The following is a 21,968-nucleotide window of genomic DNA, read 5'->3' as shown; positions in this document are numbered from 1 at the left end:
GGGCAGAAGAGACGTGTGACCGGGCTGTCTGCACTATACTGCTGCACAGCCTGCACTGTTGAGAGGAACGCACTTGGCCCCAATAAGACAAGAGCTCTATAGTCATTGTCTTTCATGTTTTCCCTCCACGCAGGTCTTGGGCCCCAGCAGGAGGCCCTTCGAGGAGGCATGGTGGTGGCATCGCATGAACGTTTAGGCCTCATTTGACTCGCGTGCCATGGAACCTGTGATCCTGGCCCGTGCGCGCTCAAGGATGTACCCCAGAAACTTTGCGTGCATGCGCACAACAGGCGCGCTCCTGCTGGTAGCGGCCACGATGGTTTCCATGGCGACTTCAAGCACACCTGTTGCAGGTAAATTAATATTTTTTTCCTTTTGAATCAAGGATGGTTCGGGCATGGTTCTGTATAGGTCTGGACGCTAACAACACAGGGATTGGGGATTGGTTGTCATTGTGGGGCCACCCATGCTGAAAAGAAGAACTGACTGCATTTATATAGCGCTTTATCCAAAGTGCTTTACAATTTGTTCCTCACATTTTTACCCATACACTCACACACCGACAGTGGAGGCGACCATGCAAGGGGCCAACCTGCTCATCGGGGGCAGCTGCCCGGGAGGAGCGGGAATCGAACCGGGAACCTCCGGGTTACCAGTCCACCGCTCTCATTCACTCATTCATTGCTTTCTGCCAAGACAACAACGCAATCTCCCCTCGGGGGCGATGGATCCAAAAGCAGCCATCAAATGGTTTGGCCATATTTGGTCATTTTATTAAAAAAAATGACACATTTCTATCCTGTGATCGTGCTCACGGTGCATCATTCTTCATACTGCGTCCACTCATCCCACAGCTGTAAGACATAGAATATGTATTTTAACACAGATGTATAGATAACATTCCCATAACACTATGTTTGGTGCCGCATGTCGTGTTGCTCTCGTTGAGTCTCGTCCCTCGTCTCGTCCCTTGAGTTGTAAACGCAGCGTACCCTTCCCTCACAAACGGTAGTTTCAGCATCGTGTTGAGAGGGAAGAGGGAGCCACAGCGCGTTTCTCCAGTTATTTTTAAACGTCTTTGGTAACTTGTAGAAGATGACAGAAAGGCGGCCTTCGGTCGAGAAGAAAGGTCAAACAGATTCAGTCATGCGGCTAAGTGGCGCAGTGGGCAAGGCACTCGCCACTAACCCAGGAGATGCTGGGTTCGAGCCCAGCTCTCTGCGTTGCTTCCGGCTTGGCTGGGTCGTTCATACTAATACAATTGGCAGTATTAGGGGGTGGGAAAGCCGGTGGGTGGGGATCGGACGTTGTGGACAGCGACTCCTACAGGTCGGTTGGTGCGCCTGTACATCAGAATCAGGAAGTATCGGCGGCAGCGTGAGCCTCCCACGCGTTACTCCTCGCCACTGAGAGACCGCGCTGTGCAGGTGAAAAGATGCAACGGCTGCCTCCTTGTGTACCGGAGGGGACACGTGATGCAAGGCTTGGTCCTCACTGCAGCCGACCAGTGGGAGGCATGGTCTAGCAATGTTTGAGACAGGGGAGGGAAGAATTGGATAATACGAAATTGGGATGAAAATGGGGAGAAAAAGTAGATCAACAACAAACAGATTCAGTCATTCATGTGATGTCCTCAAATCAATGTGTAATCGTGTTCAATAATTGAGATTTCAATATCGGTCAAGATAATCGTGATTAGGATTTAGGCCATAATCATCAGGCCCTAACACACACACACACACACACACACACACACACACACACACACACACACACACACACACACACACACACACACACACACACACACACACACACACACACACACACACACACACACACACAGTTAGATTGTGTGTTGGCTTAAGTGGTGCATACTTAGCGCTGGTGATCAGATCATCGTCATCAAACCTGTATGGATGGACTAAACGGTTGTGCGTGGGCCGCTATTCTTAGACAATCTATCTCTCCTGGCTTTATCTATCAACTCCCTTTCTCTCTATCTCTCTCTCTCTATATCTCTATCTCTCTATCTCTCTCTGTGTCTAATCTGTTTTCCCCTCACCATCCTTCTTCACCGGTCCCTGTCTCGCTCCCTCCCTCCCTCCTTTATCTGTCTTTCTCCCACTCAGGCCACTACATGTCAGTGTAATGAATGAATGTGTGTGTACGTGTGTATGTGTGTGTGTGCGCGTGCGCTGTTGGCTACAGAGCGGCTCTGAGCTGAGAGCGCTTCTCCAGCATACCAATGAGCCCCGCCGGCACTCGGCACGTGATGCTGCCGCAAAGCACCGCGTCACCACGGCAACGGACGCGGACGGCACAAGATGAAAGGGCTTTCAGTCAGTCAAGGCTAGCTGGAGGTGGAGGAGGAGGAGGCGGCAGGGGCTGCACTGTGGTTCACAATGTGGTTGTGACTCTGTGTGTGTGTGTGGTGGGGGGGGGGGAGTATTTGTGTGTGTAATGTATATATGTGTGTGTGTGTGTGTGTGTGGTGTTGGGGGGGGGGTGTTGGTTGTGGTGGTGGGGGGGGGAGTATTTGTGTGTGTAATGTATATATGTGTGTGTGTGTGGTGTTGGGGGGGTGGGTGGGGGGGGGAGTATTTGTGTGTGTGTGTAATGTATATATGTGTGTGTGTGTGTGGTGTTGGGGGGGTGGGGGGGAGTATTTGTGTGTGTGTAATGTATATATGTGTGTGTGTGTGGTGTTGGGGGGGTGGGTGGGGGGGGGAGTATTTGTGTGTGTGTGTAATGTATATATGTGTGTGTGTGTGTGTGGTGTTGGGGGGGGGGGGAGTATTTGTGTGTGTGTGTGTGTGTGTGTGTCTGTGTCTGTCTGTCTGTGTGTCTGTGTGTCTGTCTGTCTGTCTGTCTGTCTGTCTGTCTGTCTGTCTGTCTGTGTGCTGATGGCATTCACATACACACATCTGTGAGGGGAGACAAGAGATGGATTGAACAGCTGGGGAGAAAAGAGTGCTGTGAGGAGGAGGAGAAGAGAGAAGAAAAGGAAAAAGAACGACAGAGCGTGAGAGAGAGAAGGGGGTGTGCATTCATAGGACTCTCTGACTTCAGGCAACACTTTTTGTGATTCTCTTTTGTTTATTTATTTTGTGGAGTGGAGTGGGCAGCCCGTGCCCTGGGTGTTTTCTTAGTGAGATCACTGAGACAGTAGGGAGGATGAGAGGGAGACGCAGAAGGGGAGACACGTAGGAAGGAAGGCTCTGGTTTTTGGATGGATTTGATCCCAGCTAAGACTAGAGGTTATTGCACACCTGAGTCCAAGGCGACGGGTTGGCAATTAAGAAGGAAAGAGTTCACGCTGTCTTCTAATAAAACATCTTCATTGTCATCGTTACTTTATATATCGTTAGCCTCATAGCATAATTGCCTAAGTCATTTTTCAAAACCTTCGGAAAAGAATAAAAAACGAATTTTGGCACAAGCCACACGAGTGAGTTAGGCAGAAAGGGATTTGTAACATAACAAGGTTCTGATTGGCTGAGGACACAGCCACTAAGCCAGGGTGGTGCAGCAGTGTGAGGAGAGTAGAGTTAGGCAGAAATATCAATTTGGTCAAAAAATTACTTAGGCTATGAGGCTAACGATATGTTTCGATACAAGGACCTACGTCAGGCTCTGATGAAACTTAAGTTCTCGGTCGGTATTCTCGGTCCTTGCTCCACAATGGTGAAACGAACTTCCCACCACAGTCAGGACAGCCAAAACCAGACACATTTTCCGCCGTCGACTAAAAACACACTTCTTCAATCAATATCTGAAATGAAAAGAATAACTACTAACCTTTGTACTGTCTTTTACTATTATGCACTTTACTACTAAAATAATCTTCCTTGCCTATACTACTACCTACTATGCTAATATATGTCTTTACTACTATGCACTCAACACTGCAGCACCCAGGTTCAACACTGTTTGACAAACATTGTCATCACTTAGCTGCCAGAGTTGTACCATTCCCGCTGACATGTTGTACAGAACTTGTAAGTCGCTTTGGATAAAAGCGTCAGCTAAATGACTAGATATAAATGTAAATGTCAAGTATGGCTGTGTGATCTACAGTCATAGCAAGGAGACATACCTAATAATGTTATGATGTTCATTTACAAAGAGGGGTGAAATTGGTCTAATATGCAATTTGTTATATATCGCATATCAGCAATATTTTGTAGATTGCTTTTCTTGCATGAAAAAGCGCTGTGTGGAACATTCTGTTGATTCCACTGGATTGAACCCTTACACACTAAACCTCACTCTAATATATATGCTGCTTCATAGGAATTGTTCCCTAGCCCATGCATGTTTTAATTTAAAGGCCCACTCTCTAATCCAAATCTTAAAGGTGCCCTATGCAGTTTCAGAGGAGGAGGATTTTTTTTTGCAGAGAATTTCAAAAGGCTTTAACCCCGAGATTCATATCACGGCATAAATCGATCAATAGAGAACATATTCATTAATGTTGTGTTTTTCCCCCCTCAAATGTAGCCAAGAGTAAAGACCCTAATCCTGTCAAAACAGCAGTCAAAGTGTATATTTTCAGCACTACATTTGTTTACCAATTATTTTAAGTGTTATTAGTGAAATAGGAGTTTATAGAAATCTATTTCACGGGAGGAAGTGGTGCAGCCAAAAGTGAGTGTAGTATTTTGAAGGAAGAGACCCAGGGCTTTTGAATTTTGAAAAACTACACTACCCAGCTCACGCCAGCCCCTGTCAAACTTTGAGCCGTCTGACGTGAAATTATTTTTCAACTTAATTTTTGGGATCATATCTCACAGGGTCGAACAAACCTGAACGTTATTGCCATAAAATAAAACGTAGTTAGTTTCTCTACCTTTCTGTGAACGTCTGGAAAAAAACGGCTCAATCAGATAAAAAATGGCGGAGCAATTTACATTACAAAAAAGTAACTGTACTTACAGTAGATTTCATTCACGGTTTTTGCTGCCCTGTCAGGGGCGCCTGGTGGTACTAAATCCAGATTGAACTGTGCCATTTGAAAGAGGAGATTTGGCCCAATCCATAGATGTGTGAGTTGGCCATAACAAGGTAATTTATAGGCCTGATATTCTATATTCATGTCTGGATGGCAAAATTATGTACTGTAAAAAAAAAGGGGGGAATACCTGTAAATCATCTGCCCTTTATTAATTTCATTAGATTTTTTTGTACACTTGATCTCAAGAAGGTGCTTTCACGTCTGGTCAATGTTAGCATGGTGTTATTCACCGTCAAAGATGAAAAATAAAATATATATATTGATATTCTCCTTTGGTTCATTACAATAGACTCAAGCCTAGTAACAGATACAATATTTATGACACTGAGAATACATTCCATGAGGTCCATAGATGTCCCTAGATACCAAGAACATGCAAATGGACCTTGTAGAAGTGGAGAAATCTTCCATTTCCTTAGGTATGTATTTTTAGGCGAATTTTCTGAAAATATGGCTAGGGCTTAAGTCTTCTATCTTATGTTATCATAAATGAAAAAAATAATAATTGTAGGCGCTGTGAACCAATCGTAAGCCTAGAATATATATTTGTTAACTAAATTGCGGGCCCTGCCTTTGTAACAGCAGTGAAATAGTAACTTTTCAGGTCGCTTTCTAGCTTCAAACAGTGTTTCTAGGGATCCAAGTTTCCTGGATAGGACTGTTTGTTTATTCAGTTATGAAAATATTTAAATATACCTTCGAAATGATCCGACTAACTAAACTAAACAGTGCACCTTTAACAAAGGTAGCCCCAGCGCGTGTATCCTTTCCGCAACGGAATTCGGTTTCCGGGTTCCTCTGATTGGCCGCGACCCCCACGTGACCCGCCCCCCTATCCACCGCTCTGGCGCTGCCGCGCGTGGCAGAGCGAGCGGCCGTGGACTCGCTTGCTTCCTCAATTTATACGCATGGAAGTATTGACTGAATGAATGAATGAATGAAAACTTTATTTAACAGATTGCAGAATGGGTACAATACAGTACGGCTCAATACACACAATTGTTAAGGGGATGCAGACCAGAGAAAGACGTTTGTCTTGTTTACATCAGGGTCCCCCATTTTCAATTCATATAGAATGACTACGCCGTAACAAATCATTAAAAAAATATACCGTTAACTGGAATATGTTGTGCCTTTACACATATGTTGGATTATGTAATTGGTTTGTCATGACAAACAAATAAAAAAATCGCGATTTACCCGCTGGCTACAACAACACACAGTGATTGCTGAGCTCTGGCTCTGACTACATGCAGTCACTGAGTGTTGTTGTAGCCAGCGGGTAAATCGCGATTTTTTTAATTTGTTTGTCATGACAAACCAATTACATAATCCAACATATGTGTAAAGGCACAACATATTCCAGTTAACGGTATATATTTTTTAATGATTTGTTACGGCGTAGTCGTTCTATATGAATTGAAAATGGGGGACCCTGATGTAAATAATGAGGAAGCGAGCTCTGCCGCACACGGCAGAGCGGTGGATAGGGGGGGCGGGTCACGTGGGGGTCGCGGCCAATCAGAGGAACCCGGAAACCGAATTCCGTTGCGGAAAGGATACACGCAGCCCCAGCACCGAAAATTAAATCAGTTTATTCTCTAGTTGATTAACTGAGCTTATGGTACAACACTAGACTAGTGAGTAAATTATATTTTATTATTATATTCAGAGACCTGTATTCTAGTGTTCTGATGTGTTACAGTAGGATTACGAAGGTCAATGCCATCTACAAATTAAACTTCAAGAATGAACCCCACATTTGGTGAACAAATATATTTAAAATAATGTTAATTTCTTTTTATATAATTTATTTGCATTTCTTTCTTTTGTATTATTATTATTATTAATTTATTAATTAATTTATTTATTTATGTATTTATTTATTTATTTATTTATTTATTTATTTATTTATTTATTTATTTATTTATTTATTTATTTATTTATTTATTTATTTATTTATTTATTTATTTATTTATTTATTTATTTATTTATTTATTTATTCATTTATTTATTTATTCATTTATTTATTTATTTATTTTTCTCCCAGATTGTGGCTTTAAGTCACATTGACTCACATCAGGGAGATGGACGAGAGAGAGACAGACATACAAGACAGACAGACAGAAGTGCTGCTGGGCTCTCAATAGTGTTGGTTGTTCCCAACAGGGAATAGAGTTTCAACCAGGGACTCATTTCAGCCTGCTGCTTCATACACACACACACACACACACACACACACACACACACACACACACACACACACACACACACACACACACACACACACACACACATACAGGGCAGACATACACACCACACACACACTCTCTCTCTCTCTCCTCCCCTCTCTCTCTTTTACATGTACCACACATGCACACATACAAACAGTTGTGTCTGTGTTTCAGCGTTGCTTAGTGTATTTCCTCTCTCTCTCCACAGGGGGGCAAGACTTCAACAGGACAGGACAGCCCCCATCACACCATGCATCCTCTTCACAGCCATCATCATCATCATCATCCTCCTCCTTTTCCTCCGCCAGAAGCCCGGGTGCCAGCTCACCCAGAGAAAGCGGTTACCGGGGTAACGAGGGCGCGGGGTCGGCGGAGGACTCGGACTCGGGCTCCCAGGGCATCCACCTGTTGCTCAGACCCCCGGACCTGCTGTCCCCGAGTCACCCGCCTCCCCTGCCCCCCCACAGCCAGCCCACGCTCACCCCCCCGCCGCCCTGGGAGCACGGGCCCTCCCTGGAGGAGGCGTGGGGCTCCGGGGACTACCTGGAGACGCTCTCCTTCATGGTGCCCGACGGGGAGGAGCTGTCCCTGGCCACGCCGCTGCCCAGCCACCCGTACGACGACGACGACGACGACGCCAGCGACTGGGTCTCCTACGACACCGCCTTCCCCTCCCGGCCCACGCTCCCGCTCTCCTCCCGCCTCCTCCTCTCGCCCTCCTCCTCCACCCCGACCCTCCCGTTCAGGGCGGGGCTGCACACCCGCCCCGGCCAGCCGGACGACGACTTCCCCCGTTGGGACGCGGAGGACTACGACCTGGAGGACGACATGCTGCCGCTGGAGCCCACCGAGCTGCTGCTGCCCGACATGAACAGCCTGGAGTACTACACCAACCTGCTGGCCCGGGAGAGGGAGCAGAGGGAGGAGAGGGAGAGGGAGAGAGAGAGGGAGGGACACAAGGAGAGAGAGGGGGACGTCGCCAGCCCCGATCGAGGCAAGGTTAATCAGACCACTGCCAAACCGGTCATCACTCCGACAGCTACCACCGCGCACACACACACTCACATGCATGCTCACCCCCCCTCGCCGTCCCCCAGCTCGGGTCCCCCGCCAGGCCGGGCTCCCAAGCGGCCCTCTGTGGGGCCCACTCCTCCCCTTGCCCTCTCGCCCACCCTCGCCGGCGGGCCGGGGACCCCCGCTCCGTCGCTCAGACCCACCTCCAGGCTACCGCCGCCTCCTCCCGCCCCCCGGCCCAAAGACCACCCCTCGCCCCCGGGCAAACCCATTCCGCGGCCCCCCTCCAACACCACCGGGAGGTTCTTTCCCCCCAGACCCCCGGGTCGCCCGGAACCACCCGGGCGCGAGCAGGCGGAGCGAGGACTTGTCACGGTCAGGACGCCGTCGGCACCCAGGGCCCCCAGCACTAAGCAGACCACCACGACCAAGGCCACCACCACCACGACAGCCGCTGCCACGACAACCCAGATCACAGTGGTCAGTCTGACCAGGACGCCGGTGGTCACCACCCCCAGGGTGGCGCAGAGCCCCCCTTCCAGGCAGTATCTGTGTAACGTCACCAAGCCAGAAATGTACCTGGTCAGAGTGGGTAAGACAATAATACACTATATAATATATAACTTCATAGTAGAATTTACACTGTATATTATCACACACAGTAGGACTAACTTCTTAGTACTATGCGTTTCAATAGAGAGAGTGTACTATTAGAGTCAAGAGTAACATTTGATTACAGTATACAAGCAATGCTATGTCAGATGTATTTGTTCTTTTCGAGTTGGTCAGGTTAAAACAGTATGTTCTCGGGGGAGCTCCCGTAGCTCACCGCGTATCTCGGCACTATTTCGGCGTCGGGGACAACCGTGCTCGTCACGGATCTGGGGTACACGAGTTCGACTCCCGGACTCGCCGTATTTTCTCAGAGTGTCTTCCCCTGATCTATATCCCATTCAACCTGTTTCTGTCGGTCATGCTTGACCAGAAAAAGCGATAAACGCTAAAAAATGATGAAGTTTAAAAAAAAAAAACAGTATGTTCTCAAACTAGCTTAAAGGAACACACCAACATCATGGGAAACAACTTACAGGATATATACCAATTTCCTCTCTGTGCGTTGAGTAGAAAGCTATCAGGCTGCAAGCTAGCCTAGCTATCTATCTTCTTGTCTGACTCCGGAGAGGATGGTAAGCGGATTTCCCATAACGTCGGTGTGTTCCTGTAAGGTACAGTACACTGAATGCTTACGTCTGTCTCATCTGTCCTCTGCAGTCGGCTCCAAGGGCTCCTCGTTGGGGTTCACTCAGGTCAGGGACCTTCTGAAGAGAGAGTTCAACCGTTCAATAGAGCTGCAGGTTTGGACCGAAACATTTAGAACTCATGCCAATGCACTAAATAATGTACACTTCACGAAAAGTGTTGGCTAATGTGAAACATCAGCTCCATCAACCTCTTCACTCCATTCACCACACCTTCTTTTCTTTCTTTCTTCCTTCCGTATTAGTTCCTGAGAACTCCGTCCAGCTTCGCCTTCCGCGTGGTGGCGGGCCCCTCGATCTACACTGCCATGTCCGTCATCAACGCCCTGCGCCAGTCCACGCGTGGCCCCGGCGCCGTGCCCGTCGTCTCCCCGCTCTACGGCGTGCCCGACCTGCGCTACCGGGTCCACTCCGTGCTGCAGTTCGTGCCCAGTCACGTGGACGTGCGCGTGTGCGTCTTCAGCGAGCGGGTGGAGAGGGGGCTGCTCATGGCCTACGCGGAGGCGCGGCGGCGGTCGCACGAGATGGGAAACATCACTGTGCAGGTGAGCGCGTTACGAAGCCCCGGTTATGTTCCCGGAACGGGAAGGTGTGGCCTTTTCATGACTTTCCTCTACGCGTACAGTGTCATGTACTAGGGGTGGGACAAAGAAATCGATACTGCGTTGCATTATCTTTATTAGATCAAACAGATTATGTATATATATTTTTATTGCAAATGGTAACAAGGTTTTCCATTGGGGACATAATTATTAGTTAATAATAATCAAATTGCAGTCAGTGTGTATTAAATAGGCACTATGCAATTTGCTCAAATCAAGCAATATGATTGGTTCATAGCCATGATATAATGAGCGTATATACAGCTATGATTCTAATTCCTTTTCACAAGTCAGTATCACTCTGCGTCTGAGGAAAAAAACATTAGCCTTGTTAAATGAGACGATCTGGTCTACAGAGGAGAACTGGGGCTGACGCATGCAGATCGGGGAATCCCTCGCGTCACAGCACGCACATATGCCCATATATGGACCAAGAGAGATGTCCATTAGCGACATCTGAATCAGACGGATAAAGCGATGGTTTTATTCAGATTCTTTGATTATTGACACTTCCACTAAATGTATTAATCTAGCTACTAACTGGGGAGACTGATCAATTACAGATAAAGGAATATAGCAGGATGATTGGTTATATTATCGTATAGTTTACGCTCTGCTCTATTGGAACCCTATCCCTTATCAATCTAATACTGAATACATTTCTTCACATGTACACACCCATCCGCCTGGCCACACCCACATCCACTCCTCTATATAAGCAGGGACATTGCCATACTAACAGCTCCTTCCCTATTTTCACCACTGACAAGTGTCTGTATACACCACTTGAGTTTAGTGCCGAAATAGTTGTTGGAAAGGAGCTACGTGGACATTGTATCTTATTTTTCTCTCTCTCGCCAATTTACGAGAAAAGCTAAGACATAATGTTTTCACCTTCGGAGGGTTTGGACGCTCGCAACGTCACCCTTCACCAGCGCTTCACCATTGCCGCGTCCTCCGTGCGTCGTGGGGCGTCTCTGGCTCCGCGGTTGTGGCAGTCAGATATGCCCGAGCGGCGCCCGGTGGTGAGTTTGCCTCTCCGAGGGCCGTTGAGCCTCCATCTCCCGTGAGATGGCCTGGTTCCGGCCCTGGTTCCCCCACCAGTGGACAGTCGGCCGACAGGCCGACAGCTCCTCTGGTGGCAGGGGATTTGCGACGCAGACTCTTCGCCTCTGCTCGCTCTCGTCGTAAGACGGCGAGCAGTAGGGGCGAACGGCCAGGCTTTGATGTTGTGCTGGAGCCGGACAAGAGTTCTCTTGCCTCGTCTCCATTTCCGATGGAGACTGAGGATTATATGGATGGGGCGAGAGCTCTCTTGTTCGAAGCCCCAGTAGAGACGTATCACTCTCCCCCTCTGGGAGTGGCAGGGAGTGTTGCGTCTCCTTGGGGTCCCTTGTACTCCGGTGTTGGGTTAGAACCTCCGACCCTGAGACAAGATGCCCAGCTATCTGCCGCGTCGGATGGTGGCGCCCGTGGCAGCCTCCCGTACGTGAGGGACGCGGAGTGGCGTGGAGGGAGGTACGCAAGGGGAGTTGCTTGCCTTGTTCTCCGAGCTCATGGCGGCCGCCACAGCCGCTAATGGCGTGGTGTTGCCGCAGCCACTGCCGGCACCTGTTCCTGATGACATGATAGGTCATCTCTGGCAACGTCGTCATGTGAGAGAGACAGGCGTTGTCTGCCCATTCTTCCCATCAATGGAGGCCTACGTGAAACAGGGACAGGTAATCTCTCGCATTGTTGGCCTTACCCCCGCCTACGTGCCAGTCACGCGGGTGGCGGGTTTGGTCCAGGGGCTAAAGGACGGGGTGCCTCGGCTTTATAGCCCGATGGCATCCATACTTTGTCGCGAAATGGTGTGGGAGCCGTTGCGAAAGCCGGTTCCCCAAGGGAAATCGGCTAGGCAGATGGCTAATTGGAGTGACCAACATTTGGAGTGTACATCGCCGCGACTCAGAGCCTAGCTGCGACCTCCAACATCGCGCAGCTAGCGCGCTACATGTCTGGGATGATGGCGGGCGGGTCGGTATTGGATGACCATCAACAATATCTTCACGCCCAGGGGGCTGGAGCCATCCTGCACCTAACCCAGCTGCAGGCGATAGCCGCGGGGAAGGAGCGCGCCCTGGCCACTCTATCCCAGCGCCACCTTTGGCTGGAGCAGGCGCGGGTGCCGGAGCAGAAGACGATTCCGCTGCTCACGGCCCCCCTCTCCGATGCTGGGCTATTTGGGTCGGCCATGCAGCAGATGACGGCAGCCTGCAGAGAGATGGAGGAGGAGCGCTCTGTGCTCAAATCAAATCAAATAAAATTTATTTGTAAGGCCTGACAACACACGTTAATGTCCCCATGGGCCGGACACGTCTTCTTTAAACAAGTCAAGAACAAACATAACAATAAGTCAAGAACAAAACAAGAACACCATAAGGTCCAACAAATTTAAAATAAATGCAAAATAAATGAATGAATGCAAACACTCCCAGACATACCCCACGCGAAGGTAAGGGAAAAACTCACTAAAACCTAACAATAGGAAAAAATTCACCACAGGCAGTGTGGAGGAGAGAAACCTTAGAAGGGCCATTCAAGGGGGGATCTCCCTTCTTAGATGTCGGTTATAGTAGTGTTGCAGACTGACAGTTGGTAAGCATGCACTCATGTGTGTAGTGAAACACAGATGAGTGCATGCAATAGCAACTGAACATTTTGAAAAATTAAAGATAGAGCTGATAGCGATAGCAACTGAACATTTTGAAAGATTAAAGATAGAGCTGATAGCGGATCTATTTGAGGCACAGGGGCGGCGCAAAGAGGGTTACGTCCTCCCCGTCTTAATCATGGGACGTTCAACACTCCGGTCATCGCTCCGAGACAGCCGGAGACACGGAGATAGGGGGCGGCGCAGAGAGGGTCGCAACCTCCCCGACATCATCGCGGGACGTCCAACACTCCGGTCATCACTACGAGACAGCCGGAGACAACCCCATTTCCCCAGACCCGATGCCACCGGTGATGTCCGGAAGAAGCAACGCCGGCAGAGGACCGCGACCGTTGCCTCCACCACCACCGCCGCTACTGGACCTTCGGCGAAGAAGGCCAGGAGTGGAGGGAGTGCCTCGTCCGCTGCAGCCAGCCGCCCCACGCCCGGAGGTAACGGTAGGGATCGACGTGACCAGGCTCCCCAGAACCGTTCCTCCGGGCCGGCTCCCCGTAGGGGCAAACACCGCTCTGCACGCGGCAGGCGCCGCTAGTGACTCCCCTGTTTGCCCCTGTCCCCTTTCCCCCCCCAACATATGATTTTGTTATTAAATAAAAAGTCCCTCCTGGTGAGGGACTGTTTTTTGTTACAAAATGTGTGTTTATTCACTATATATTGGGGATACGATGTATAAACCCTCACCTAGCTGTGGGGTTGTGTGTTTGCTTAGGGAGTAGGACAGTTTTCTTGAAAATAGTTTTCTGGTCGCTATATATATGTGGGCTTAGCAAGGCCTGTGGCTAGCACTCGGTCGAAAGACTTGTCTTCCCTCATCATGAAGAAGACTGTGTTCTTCTTGCAGTAGTAAGAGTGAACTTTACCTTTTTTATCTGAGGGGGTTGTGTCACGTGTATTCTGTTACATTTGGGAAACATGGCATCGAGTCCACAACCAGGTTAGACTGTTAGCCTACAGAAGTAATCACATATGTAGCTTGTACCGAGGTCTTTGACCCTCTCTTTAAACGTCTGTGTTTTCTCTTTACTTGGTGAAGTATGTAAACACGGGTGACGTGTTCGCACATGAGCCTAAAGCCTTGTATAAAAACCCGTTTTTCACAAACGAGTTTATCGTCTGTGGCTGGCGTGCAGATGGTTGAGCTTATCCTAGTGGATATATGCTTTTCATGTAGCATGCTAAGTAAACTGGTATCATCGCTGCTTGTTTGTTTTCATCGTATCCGGGGTATGGGGTCATAAGGGGGTGAACTGATAAACCCCTCCCCCCTTTTTTCTGATTGGCCAGGCGGTTGGACCTCCTGTTCTTCGGTCTTCCTGTCACGCTGTTGGGTCAGCGCGTCACAGGGTGGGGAGAGGGGGGGTGGGGGAGGGGGGGAAGGGAGTTCCCTGGTCCCACGCCATATTTGGGCAGGTGGGTCACGGAATTTCCCCGGCCATAGAATACGTCACTGGGCGCGTTTCTATTGGTCGTGAGGCTTCCGTGAGTTTTTTTCAGGCTCCATGTTGTGGACCTCCTGTCATTGTCAAGATTGAGTTATGCGGTGCGTGGAAACTTTGTTTTCTGCTCTGCTCTCTATTGCATATGTGTTGAGCTTTTGGTCACGTAGCTCAATGTTTACATATATCTTTTCAATTATTACTCACGTGGGAGGTCTCTCTGGGGGTTCCCTGTCCGCTTTCTTTATACAGAGCAGTGTTGACAGGGTTTCTTTCCCTCAGACGCGTCATATCTGTGTCTTTTGGCCAGCTTCCTACCGCTCGTCCCAGGCGGCATGGAGGGAACGTTATCTGGGTTCTTGTTAGAATTACCATTGATGTGTTTTGGGTCTCGACGTGTACATAGCGCTGGCCCTGGGTGCTTCAGTGTGGAACCACGCATGGGCTGGCGCGCCTTGGTTGCTCATTATAGAAACGGCGTTTTTCGTAGAGCAACTGGGATTGAGATTTTCATCTCTTCCGAGCGCCAGTGTACTAGGTTAGTCTCGATGAATTCTCGCTCTTCTCTGGGGGGAGATGACTAGGGATGGGTACCGAATTCTGTACTTTTGAGGTACCGAACCGAAACACGTCGGTACTACCGATACCGAGTATCGATTCAAGTGAGATACCGAAATTCTTTTTTTATTAACATTCTTTTTTTACGTTTTTTCTTTTCATGTCAACGTTCACACGCACAATATATATATTGCTTACCTAGGATTTGACTTGACAACAAAGCAGTCGGAGCAATGGCAAGCCGAAAACTGTCGAAATTGTAGTTATTTGAAGTTTGGTTTTTTTTTTACGACTGGGGTAGGTAAATAAAATTTCTTGAGACTAAAGTACAGAAAAAAGGTACCGTTGGGTACCGGTATCGATTCACAGGTACCGGTACCGTATCGGTTCAAATGTGAAAGGTACCCATCCCTAGAGATGACGGAGTAGATCGAAACATTGGCGGAGGGGTCTCACGCCCATGGGGTGGGCCACCGGGCGCGGTGCATTCATGTTCTGACCGTCTTGGTGGCGCCCTTTGTGATGTTTTAGATCGACACGCGTACCGACCCCCCTTTTAGGACTGGGGATGGTGGCGTGATTAGGACACGGTTCTGGTTCTGGTCGCGCCGGACCAGGTCAGTTACCCCGTTGTCCGCCGGGGCGCAGATCTGCTCTTCTGGTACCCTGAAGGACTTTGTGCTTTTTTCGGGGGGGAAATGCCGGGTTGGCCCGGGCGTCGCTGGGTTTGATGTTATGGAGGTGTGTTCGTGATTACGTCACTACGAGTTATCCTTCGCAGTTGCTTGGTCCATATTGTGTTGTACCTTGCGCTGTGCTAAGGAGCCTGGTCCTTCTCCATTCTTTTTTGCCCCTCCCTTCCCCTGCTTGGCGGGGCTGGGAGGGGGCTGTCGAGGTGGTTCTATTGTACCCCTCTGGCATCCCTGTGTACGTCCCGGTCCGCCGGGCCCAGGTCCGGACTCGTTCTTGTTGACCTGTTGGCCTGGGTTAACCCCTTCTTGAAAACTGAAACGCTTGTACTGCCTGTATAGCCGGTGTATACGCGCAGTTGTGTTTCGGAGTTTTTTCTTGGGGGGGTTAAGGGAACAACCGCCTCCTGTTAAACTAAACATAGGGGGGTGGTTGGTTCCCCGGTGTGTTGGTAGCGGAGTCGACTCTCGGGTTTAGGCCGGGCTTGACCCCGTCTGCCTGCGAGTGTGCCCCCGCACTTTTCATGACGTCTGCCAATTAGGGCTGCAACGATTAGTCGACATAATCGACGATGTCGATTATGAAAAATCGTCGACGAGATATTGTTGCGTCGATTAGTCATTAAAAACAATAACAATTAATAATAAGTAACTGCAATGCGCAAATGTAGCTACATTAGTTAGCCAACAACCAGCCAGGCAGCGCCGTTATCTCACGGGACGAGTAGCTACATTAGTTAGCCAACAACCAGCCAGGCAGCGCCGTTATCTCACGGGACGAGTAGCTACATTAGTTAGCCAACAACCAGCGCCGTTATCTCCCGGGACGAGTAGCTTCATTAGTTAGCCAGCAACCAGTCAAGCTAACGTTAGCTGGCTCCAGCAGCTTGTTGATGTCGTCTGGAGCATTTAGCCTGCTGGCTACCTAGCTCCACTTCAACCAGCATCGGGAGATCCAGCAGCTTGTCGATGTGCTAATAGCCTCAGCAACCTAACGTTAGCTGGCTCCAGCAGATCGACAAGCTGCTGGAGCCAGCTAACGTTAGCTTGCTGAGGCTATTAGCACATCGACAAGCTGCTGGAGCTCCCGATGCTGGTTGAAGTGGAGCTAGGTAGCCAGCAGGCTAAATGCTCCGCGACGCTGAACTGCATGCGCCTTGTGGAACGTCTGCATTGCATTTATTACAAATAGCAAGCGATCTTTTTACTCTGAAACTCCGAGTACCGACGCGGCCATCTTTGTTGTTAACGTTAACTTGCGTGGCTACGTCACAGCCAAGAAAGGGAGCGCTGGATTTGTGTAAAACGCCCTGTTCCTAAACCACACGCTGTCAGTCGTAGCACAGTACTGACAAAACGGGAGGAGACTTTAGTCAAAACAAACGCACTTCATTCCAATTGCACTTGACTCAATGCACTGACTGACTGTATTGTTCTTGACTTCAACATTTCAAATACATTTAATTTAAAGTTGCAAGATCCAAATTCAAATGTTTCATGAGTCATTATTTTAATTTGCTATGGGATCATCATGTTATGATGTTGTTGTTTGGTCCTGACAAGAGTCTCAAAGTCTGGGGTGATGGTAGACAAGCAACTCTGAGGTCATGCTCAATGTCCAATCTGTTCCTCTGCTCTGTCTTCAGCTGGACCAGAGCTGAGAAGCCACTTTCACAAAGATAGGTAGTTAAAAAAAAAAAAAAAAATATATATATATAATTTTTTTTTTTTTTTGTTTACATTGGTTTTCGATTAGTCGACTAATCGAAAAAATAATCGGCAGATTAGTCGACTACCAAAATAGTCATTAGTTGCAGCCCTACTGCCAATCATGTCAGCCTTCTCTGCCTCGGCCTCTCTAGGGGGTCGGGTTTTGTGGAGGCTGCGACATGGTGCACAGCATACCGAACGCCCCTTCCGCTGGGGTGCTGTTCACAGTAGACCCCTTAGGCGCCTGTCTAGTCCGCAGTGCTCCGGGCACAGATCGAGTTATGCTCTTGACCTGTTGCCAGGATTGAGGGATCAACCTCTTTGGGGGTTGTCTCCCCGGTGTGCCGACTGGCCCCACATTGTTGTGGGGGTGTGGCCTCTGTAGAGTGCTTCAGGGCGGCGTGCTGTATGGGGAAGGGCCTGCTCTTGGATTGGGCCCTGTCCGATACGCTGGCGATGTGGGGGGTGGTGTCACTAGTGACCGTCTGGTGGGTTCTCGATGCTACAGCATCGTTGGCCTCACCAGGCCCCCTTTCCGGGGGGTCCTGACCCTCAGGCTGTTCCTGGGGCAGGGTCCTCCTCCGCGCTCCGCTGCTATGGCCTTGCCACAGGGTTGGGTTCTTGACCTTTGCCCCCGTGATGTTGGGGGCTGTAACAGGGTTTATTTTCTTCCCGTTCGTTCCCTAGTGGCATGTGGGATGCGCGCCTGAGTAGTCGCGGGTCCTTCTGTGTGAAGGTAAGTCCCACGATCTGCTCACCCTGTGCGTTGAGTTGCTAAACCCTCTTCGCACAGTCTGATCCGATTCCCTCCCGTCCCCCTCTAGGGGGTCCGGGGGCTCGGGTCCTCCTCGGTTCTGATGGTTGTGGGGGGCCTCAGCGGGTACATTTGTCGAGCTTCCGCTCTGCTCAGCTCCTGTGTTCCAATAGAGCAGAGCGTAAGCTATACGATAATATAACATACCATAGTTATATGAGTATAGCGAGCGCTCTGCTCTGACTCACTGAGGACCCCGTGGTCTTCGCCTTCGGTGGTGAAAGACTTGGGAAGGAGCTGTTAGTATGGCCACGTCCCCGCTTATATAGAGGAGCGGATGTGGGTGTGGCCAGGCTGATGGGTGTGTACATGTGAAGAAATTTATTCAGTATTAGATTGATAAGGGATAGGGTTCCAATAGAGCAGAGCGCTCGCTATACTCATATAACTATGGGATTATTATAGGATAACCGTATGTTATGATACCTTATGTTAACCTCACGCTGAACGGGTACCAGTCCCGTCGCAGCCGCTCAATCTCCGAAAGCGTTGGAGTACATTTCCAAACAGGCTTTATTTGGACAAACTGACTACATATTTGGAATCGAAATGGGTACATCTCGCCTTTAACTTTGCGTCGGGCCAAACTACGCCCCTTAGCTGTGATATAATAACCATATACCATGGCCTGTCATGAGCTATTGCTTAAATATACAATTTGCCAGTTTGTGATGCACTAAATAAGCTAATAAACTTTAATTAAAATTCTGTGACTAAATACATAATTCCTGCTTTTTGCCTTTTTATGGGTATTTTATCTTCTTCAGTTACACAGATATCGTGATATATCGTAGATTAAATGTCTTGCAATATAGCGATTATTGCAGATATCGTGTATCATATTATTATCGTTATCGAGGGTATTAGTATCATATTGTGAGTTACATGTATCATCCCACCCCTATCATGTACACTATAGTACCAGAAGCAACGTTTGAGGGTTGTCCTCACTGTGGACAAAGCTTTTTTGAGGACTCTTCCTAATCAGAGTGTGTTGCCAAAAACACACTTGATTCCCAAGAGAAGAGTCTGTTTTCGCTGTGTCATATCATTGCAATGCAGATGTTAGGTTGGATTGATTGTTTGTGTTGATAATGTGTAATACATGTGTGAGATCTGGACTGGATGTTCTTGTTTTTTTGGCTTTTTCTGTTATCTATTCACCATAAAACGCTTTGATCAACGAATAAAAGTTGCAAAGTCACTAAACGGCAAAATCAAATCTCTACCAAGCGGCGATGTTCTAGGCTGGATACAGTGACTAATGTGCAGGATCAATCTTACTAGTTTAGTCATGTCTGTTGCTTGTGACATCACAGGGATAACCTGGATTAGGATATCTGGTCAACTGCCACACCTGACTGGTCAGTTTGAGCCACGGGACCCTTGTGTGGGTTTACAGGTTCTGAAGACAGTAGGGTTAGTGATATGTGTCAGAATGGTTATTATTAGAATTATGTAACCAAAATGGTTATTATGGTAGCTATTGTGGTACATAATATTATGTAAGTGTGAATTATGGTAAGTACGCATTATAATTAGGGTTAGGGTTAGAGTCAGACATTTAGTGGTTATATTTGAGGTTAGGGTAAACTAGGAATGAACTCAAATGTACAGCAGTACCAGAATGGGTTTGTGTGTGTGTTTGTGTGTGCGTGTTCTTCAGCTCCTGAACATCACCATGGGCGTGGCCCGGCCAGTGGGGGAGCAGAAGGTTCCGGTAGACATCACCTTCTCTGTGCGTGATGGGCGGGGCTATCTACTGGGGTCAGAGGTCAGCGAACACCTGAGGAAGCTCAGCGTGGTCGAGTTCAGCTTCTACCTGGGGTTCCCCACCCTGCAGATCGCAGAGCGTAAGTCACAAACACACACACACACACATATCCGCTCCATTGTTTCCTTAGCTAGTACTTAAACACTGAGTAACCTCTAAGTGTGTGTGTGTGTGTGTGTGTGTGTGTGTGTGTGTGTGTGTGCGTGTATGTATGTATGTATGTATGTATGTATGTGTGTGTGTCTCTCTCTCTACAGCATTCCATTACCCTGAGCTGAACACCTCTCACCATCTGCGCTCCACATGGGTTCGCACAGGTAAAGAGCATGACCTCACCCTGACCTCACCGTGACCTTACTTAGGATGCTATGCAGAACTTCAGTGTTGTTCTGTGACTGGGTCAGGAGCCACAATCACAGTCATGGGGAAACCAAAATGTGAAACAGTTGATACATTTTAACTACATAATTATAATGTTGTTTTAAGTTTTGTTATGCTGCCATAATGTAATAATAATAATATAATAAACTTTAGTTGTATAGCACCTTTCAGCTCAAAGTGCTTTACGGCCGTAAAAGAGACATAGACATAAAATTAATAATTAATAATTAACCAGTCATTTTGGGGGCTTCAGCTTGTGTGTGTGTGTGTGTGTGTGTGTTTAGTTCTGCTGGGCGTCCAGGACCAGCTAGTAGTGGAGCGGAGCTTCAAAGCTCGTCTGGAGAGACGTCTGGCTCTGCTGCTGGAGGAGGGGCTGGGGGAGAGCGCCAAGCGGCGCTGGAAGAGAGCCACTGCTGTAGGCAACAACAGTCTGCAGGTAGCACGCACGCACGCACACGCACACACACACACATCCTCTTGTCATTCTCTCCTTTTTTCCCTCAGTTCACTCCCTAATCTGTGTATGTTTTTGCCCCCAGGTGGTGAGAGTAGCGAGGCTGTCGGGTGCAGAGCGCCCCCTGGAGGTGTTGTATTTCGTGGAGGGCCCCGGTGGGGACCGTATCCCGGCCGAGGTCACCGCCGCCACCCTCAACCGCCTGGACCTGCAGAGAGCTGCCATAGTGCTGGGCCACCAGCTCCAGAGGCCCCTGGCCCAGCGTGAGTCTGACCCCCCGGTGCTCATGGAGCTAGTAGCTAGCTAGCTTCTCTACACGTCATGGAGCTAGTAGCTAGCTAGCTTCTCTACAAGTCATGGAGCTAGTAGCTAGCTAGCTTCTCTACAAGTCATGGAGCTAGTAGCTAGCTAGCTTCTCTACACGTCATGGAGCTAGTAGCTAGCTAGCTTCTCTACACGTCATGGAGCTAGTAGCTAGCTAGCTTCTCTACAAGTCATGGAGCTAGTAGCTAGCTAGCTTCTCTACAAGTCATGGAGCTAGTAGCTAGCTAGCTTCTCTACACGTCATGGAGCTAGTAGCTAGCTACCTTCTCTACAAGTCATGGAGCTAGTAGCTAGCTAGCTTCTCTAGGGAGCATGTCTATGTTCCCCGGGTCCTATGTTCCCCGGGTCCTATGTTCCCCGGTAGCGATAGATAGTCAGACCACCAGCCCTGATTCCAAACTCTAACCTTAACCAACTTCGAAAGAGGGCCTAAGCTTAACCAGTTCGAAACAAGGCGAACATTAATAATTAATAAAATAATAAAAATGTATAAACTAGTAGCTAGCTAACTTCTCTACAAGTCATGGAGCTAGTAGCTCACTAGCTTCTCTACACGTCATGGAGATAGTAGCTAATTAGCTTCTCTACACGTCATGGAGCTAGTAGCTCACTAGCTTCTCTACACGTCATCGAGCTAGTAGCTAATTAGCAGAATCTGCAGCTGGCTCGCAGATAACAAACTATCATTACAACTGGGTAAAACAGAGTCCATTCTCTTCGGTTCAAATAACAAACTCAGCAAGACCGACAGCTTCTCAGTTACAGTGGGTGACAATATTGTCACAAGGAAAGATGAAATTACATACCAGGGCCCTCATTCATCAACGTGTCTTACGCACAGATATGTGCTTAACCTGTGCATACGACCATTTCTAAGCAAAGAGTGGGATTCATCAATTTCAACTTGAACTTGACTTCGTGCTTATGTGTACGCACAGCTCAGAGCACACTTAGCTGACGCCCAGTGGTAGAATATATTATTACAA

The 21,968-nt window shown here is 48.5% G+C and overlaps 1 protein-coding gene across 1 annotated transcript in view; it reads left to right on the top strand.

The window, feature by feature from the left end:
• Positions 1-316: 316 nt before the first annotated feature.
• LOC311242109 (UPF0606 protein KIAA1549) overlaps positions 317-21,968 on the top strand; it is a gene marked incomplete at both ends in the record, with an annotated part of 51,509 nt that continues 29,857 nt past the window's right edge. Inside the window, 8 exons of the mRNA XM_084331066.1 lie at positions 317-353; positions 7,460-8,857; positions 9,538-9,620; positions 9,770-10,069; positions 19,716-19,902; positions 20,081-20,140; positions 20,489-20,640; positions 20,744-20,921. Coding sequence (XP_084187192.1) covers positions 317-353; positions 7,460-8,857; positions 9,538-9,620; positions 9,770-10,069; positions 19,716-19,902; positions 20,081-20,140; positions 20,489-20,640; positions 20,744-20,921 — 2,395 coding nt within the window. The remainder of the gene's footprint in view (positions 354-7,459; positions 8,858-9,537; positions 9,621-9,769; positions 10,070-19,715; positions 19,903-20,080; positions 20,141-20,488; positions 20,641-20,743; positions 20,922-21,968) is intronic.

The sequence above is a fragment of the Notolepis coatsorum genome, assembly GCF_963971535.1.
Source record: "Notolepis coatsorum genome assembly, chromosome: 15".
Lineage (NCBI taxonomy): Eukaryota > Metazoa > Chordata > Actinopteri > Aulopiformes > Paralepididae > Notolepis > Notolepis coatsorum.
The sequence above is the reverse complement of the archived record's forward strand: the minus strand, read 5'-3'. Positions and strand labels throughout refer to the sequence as shown.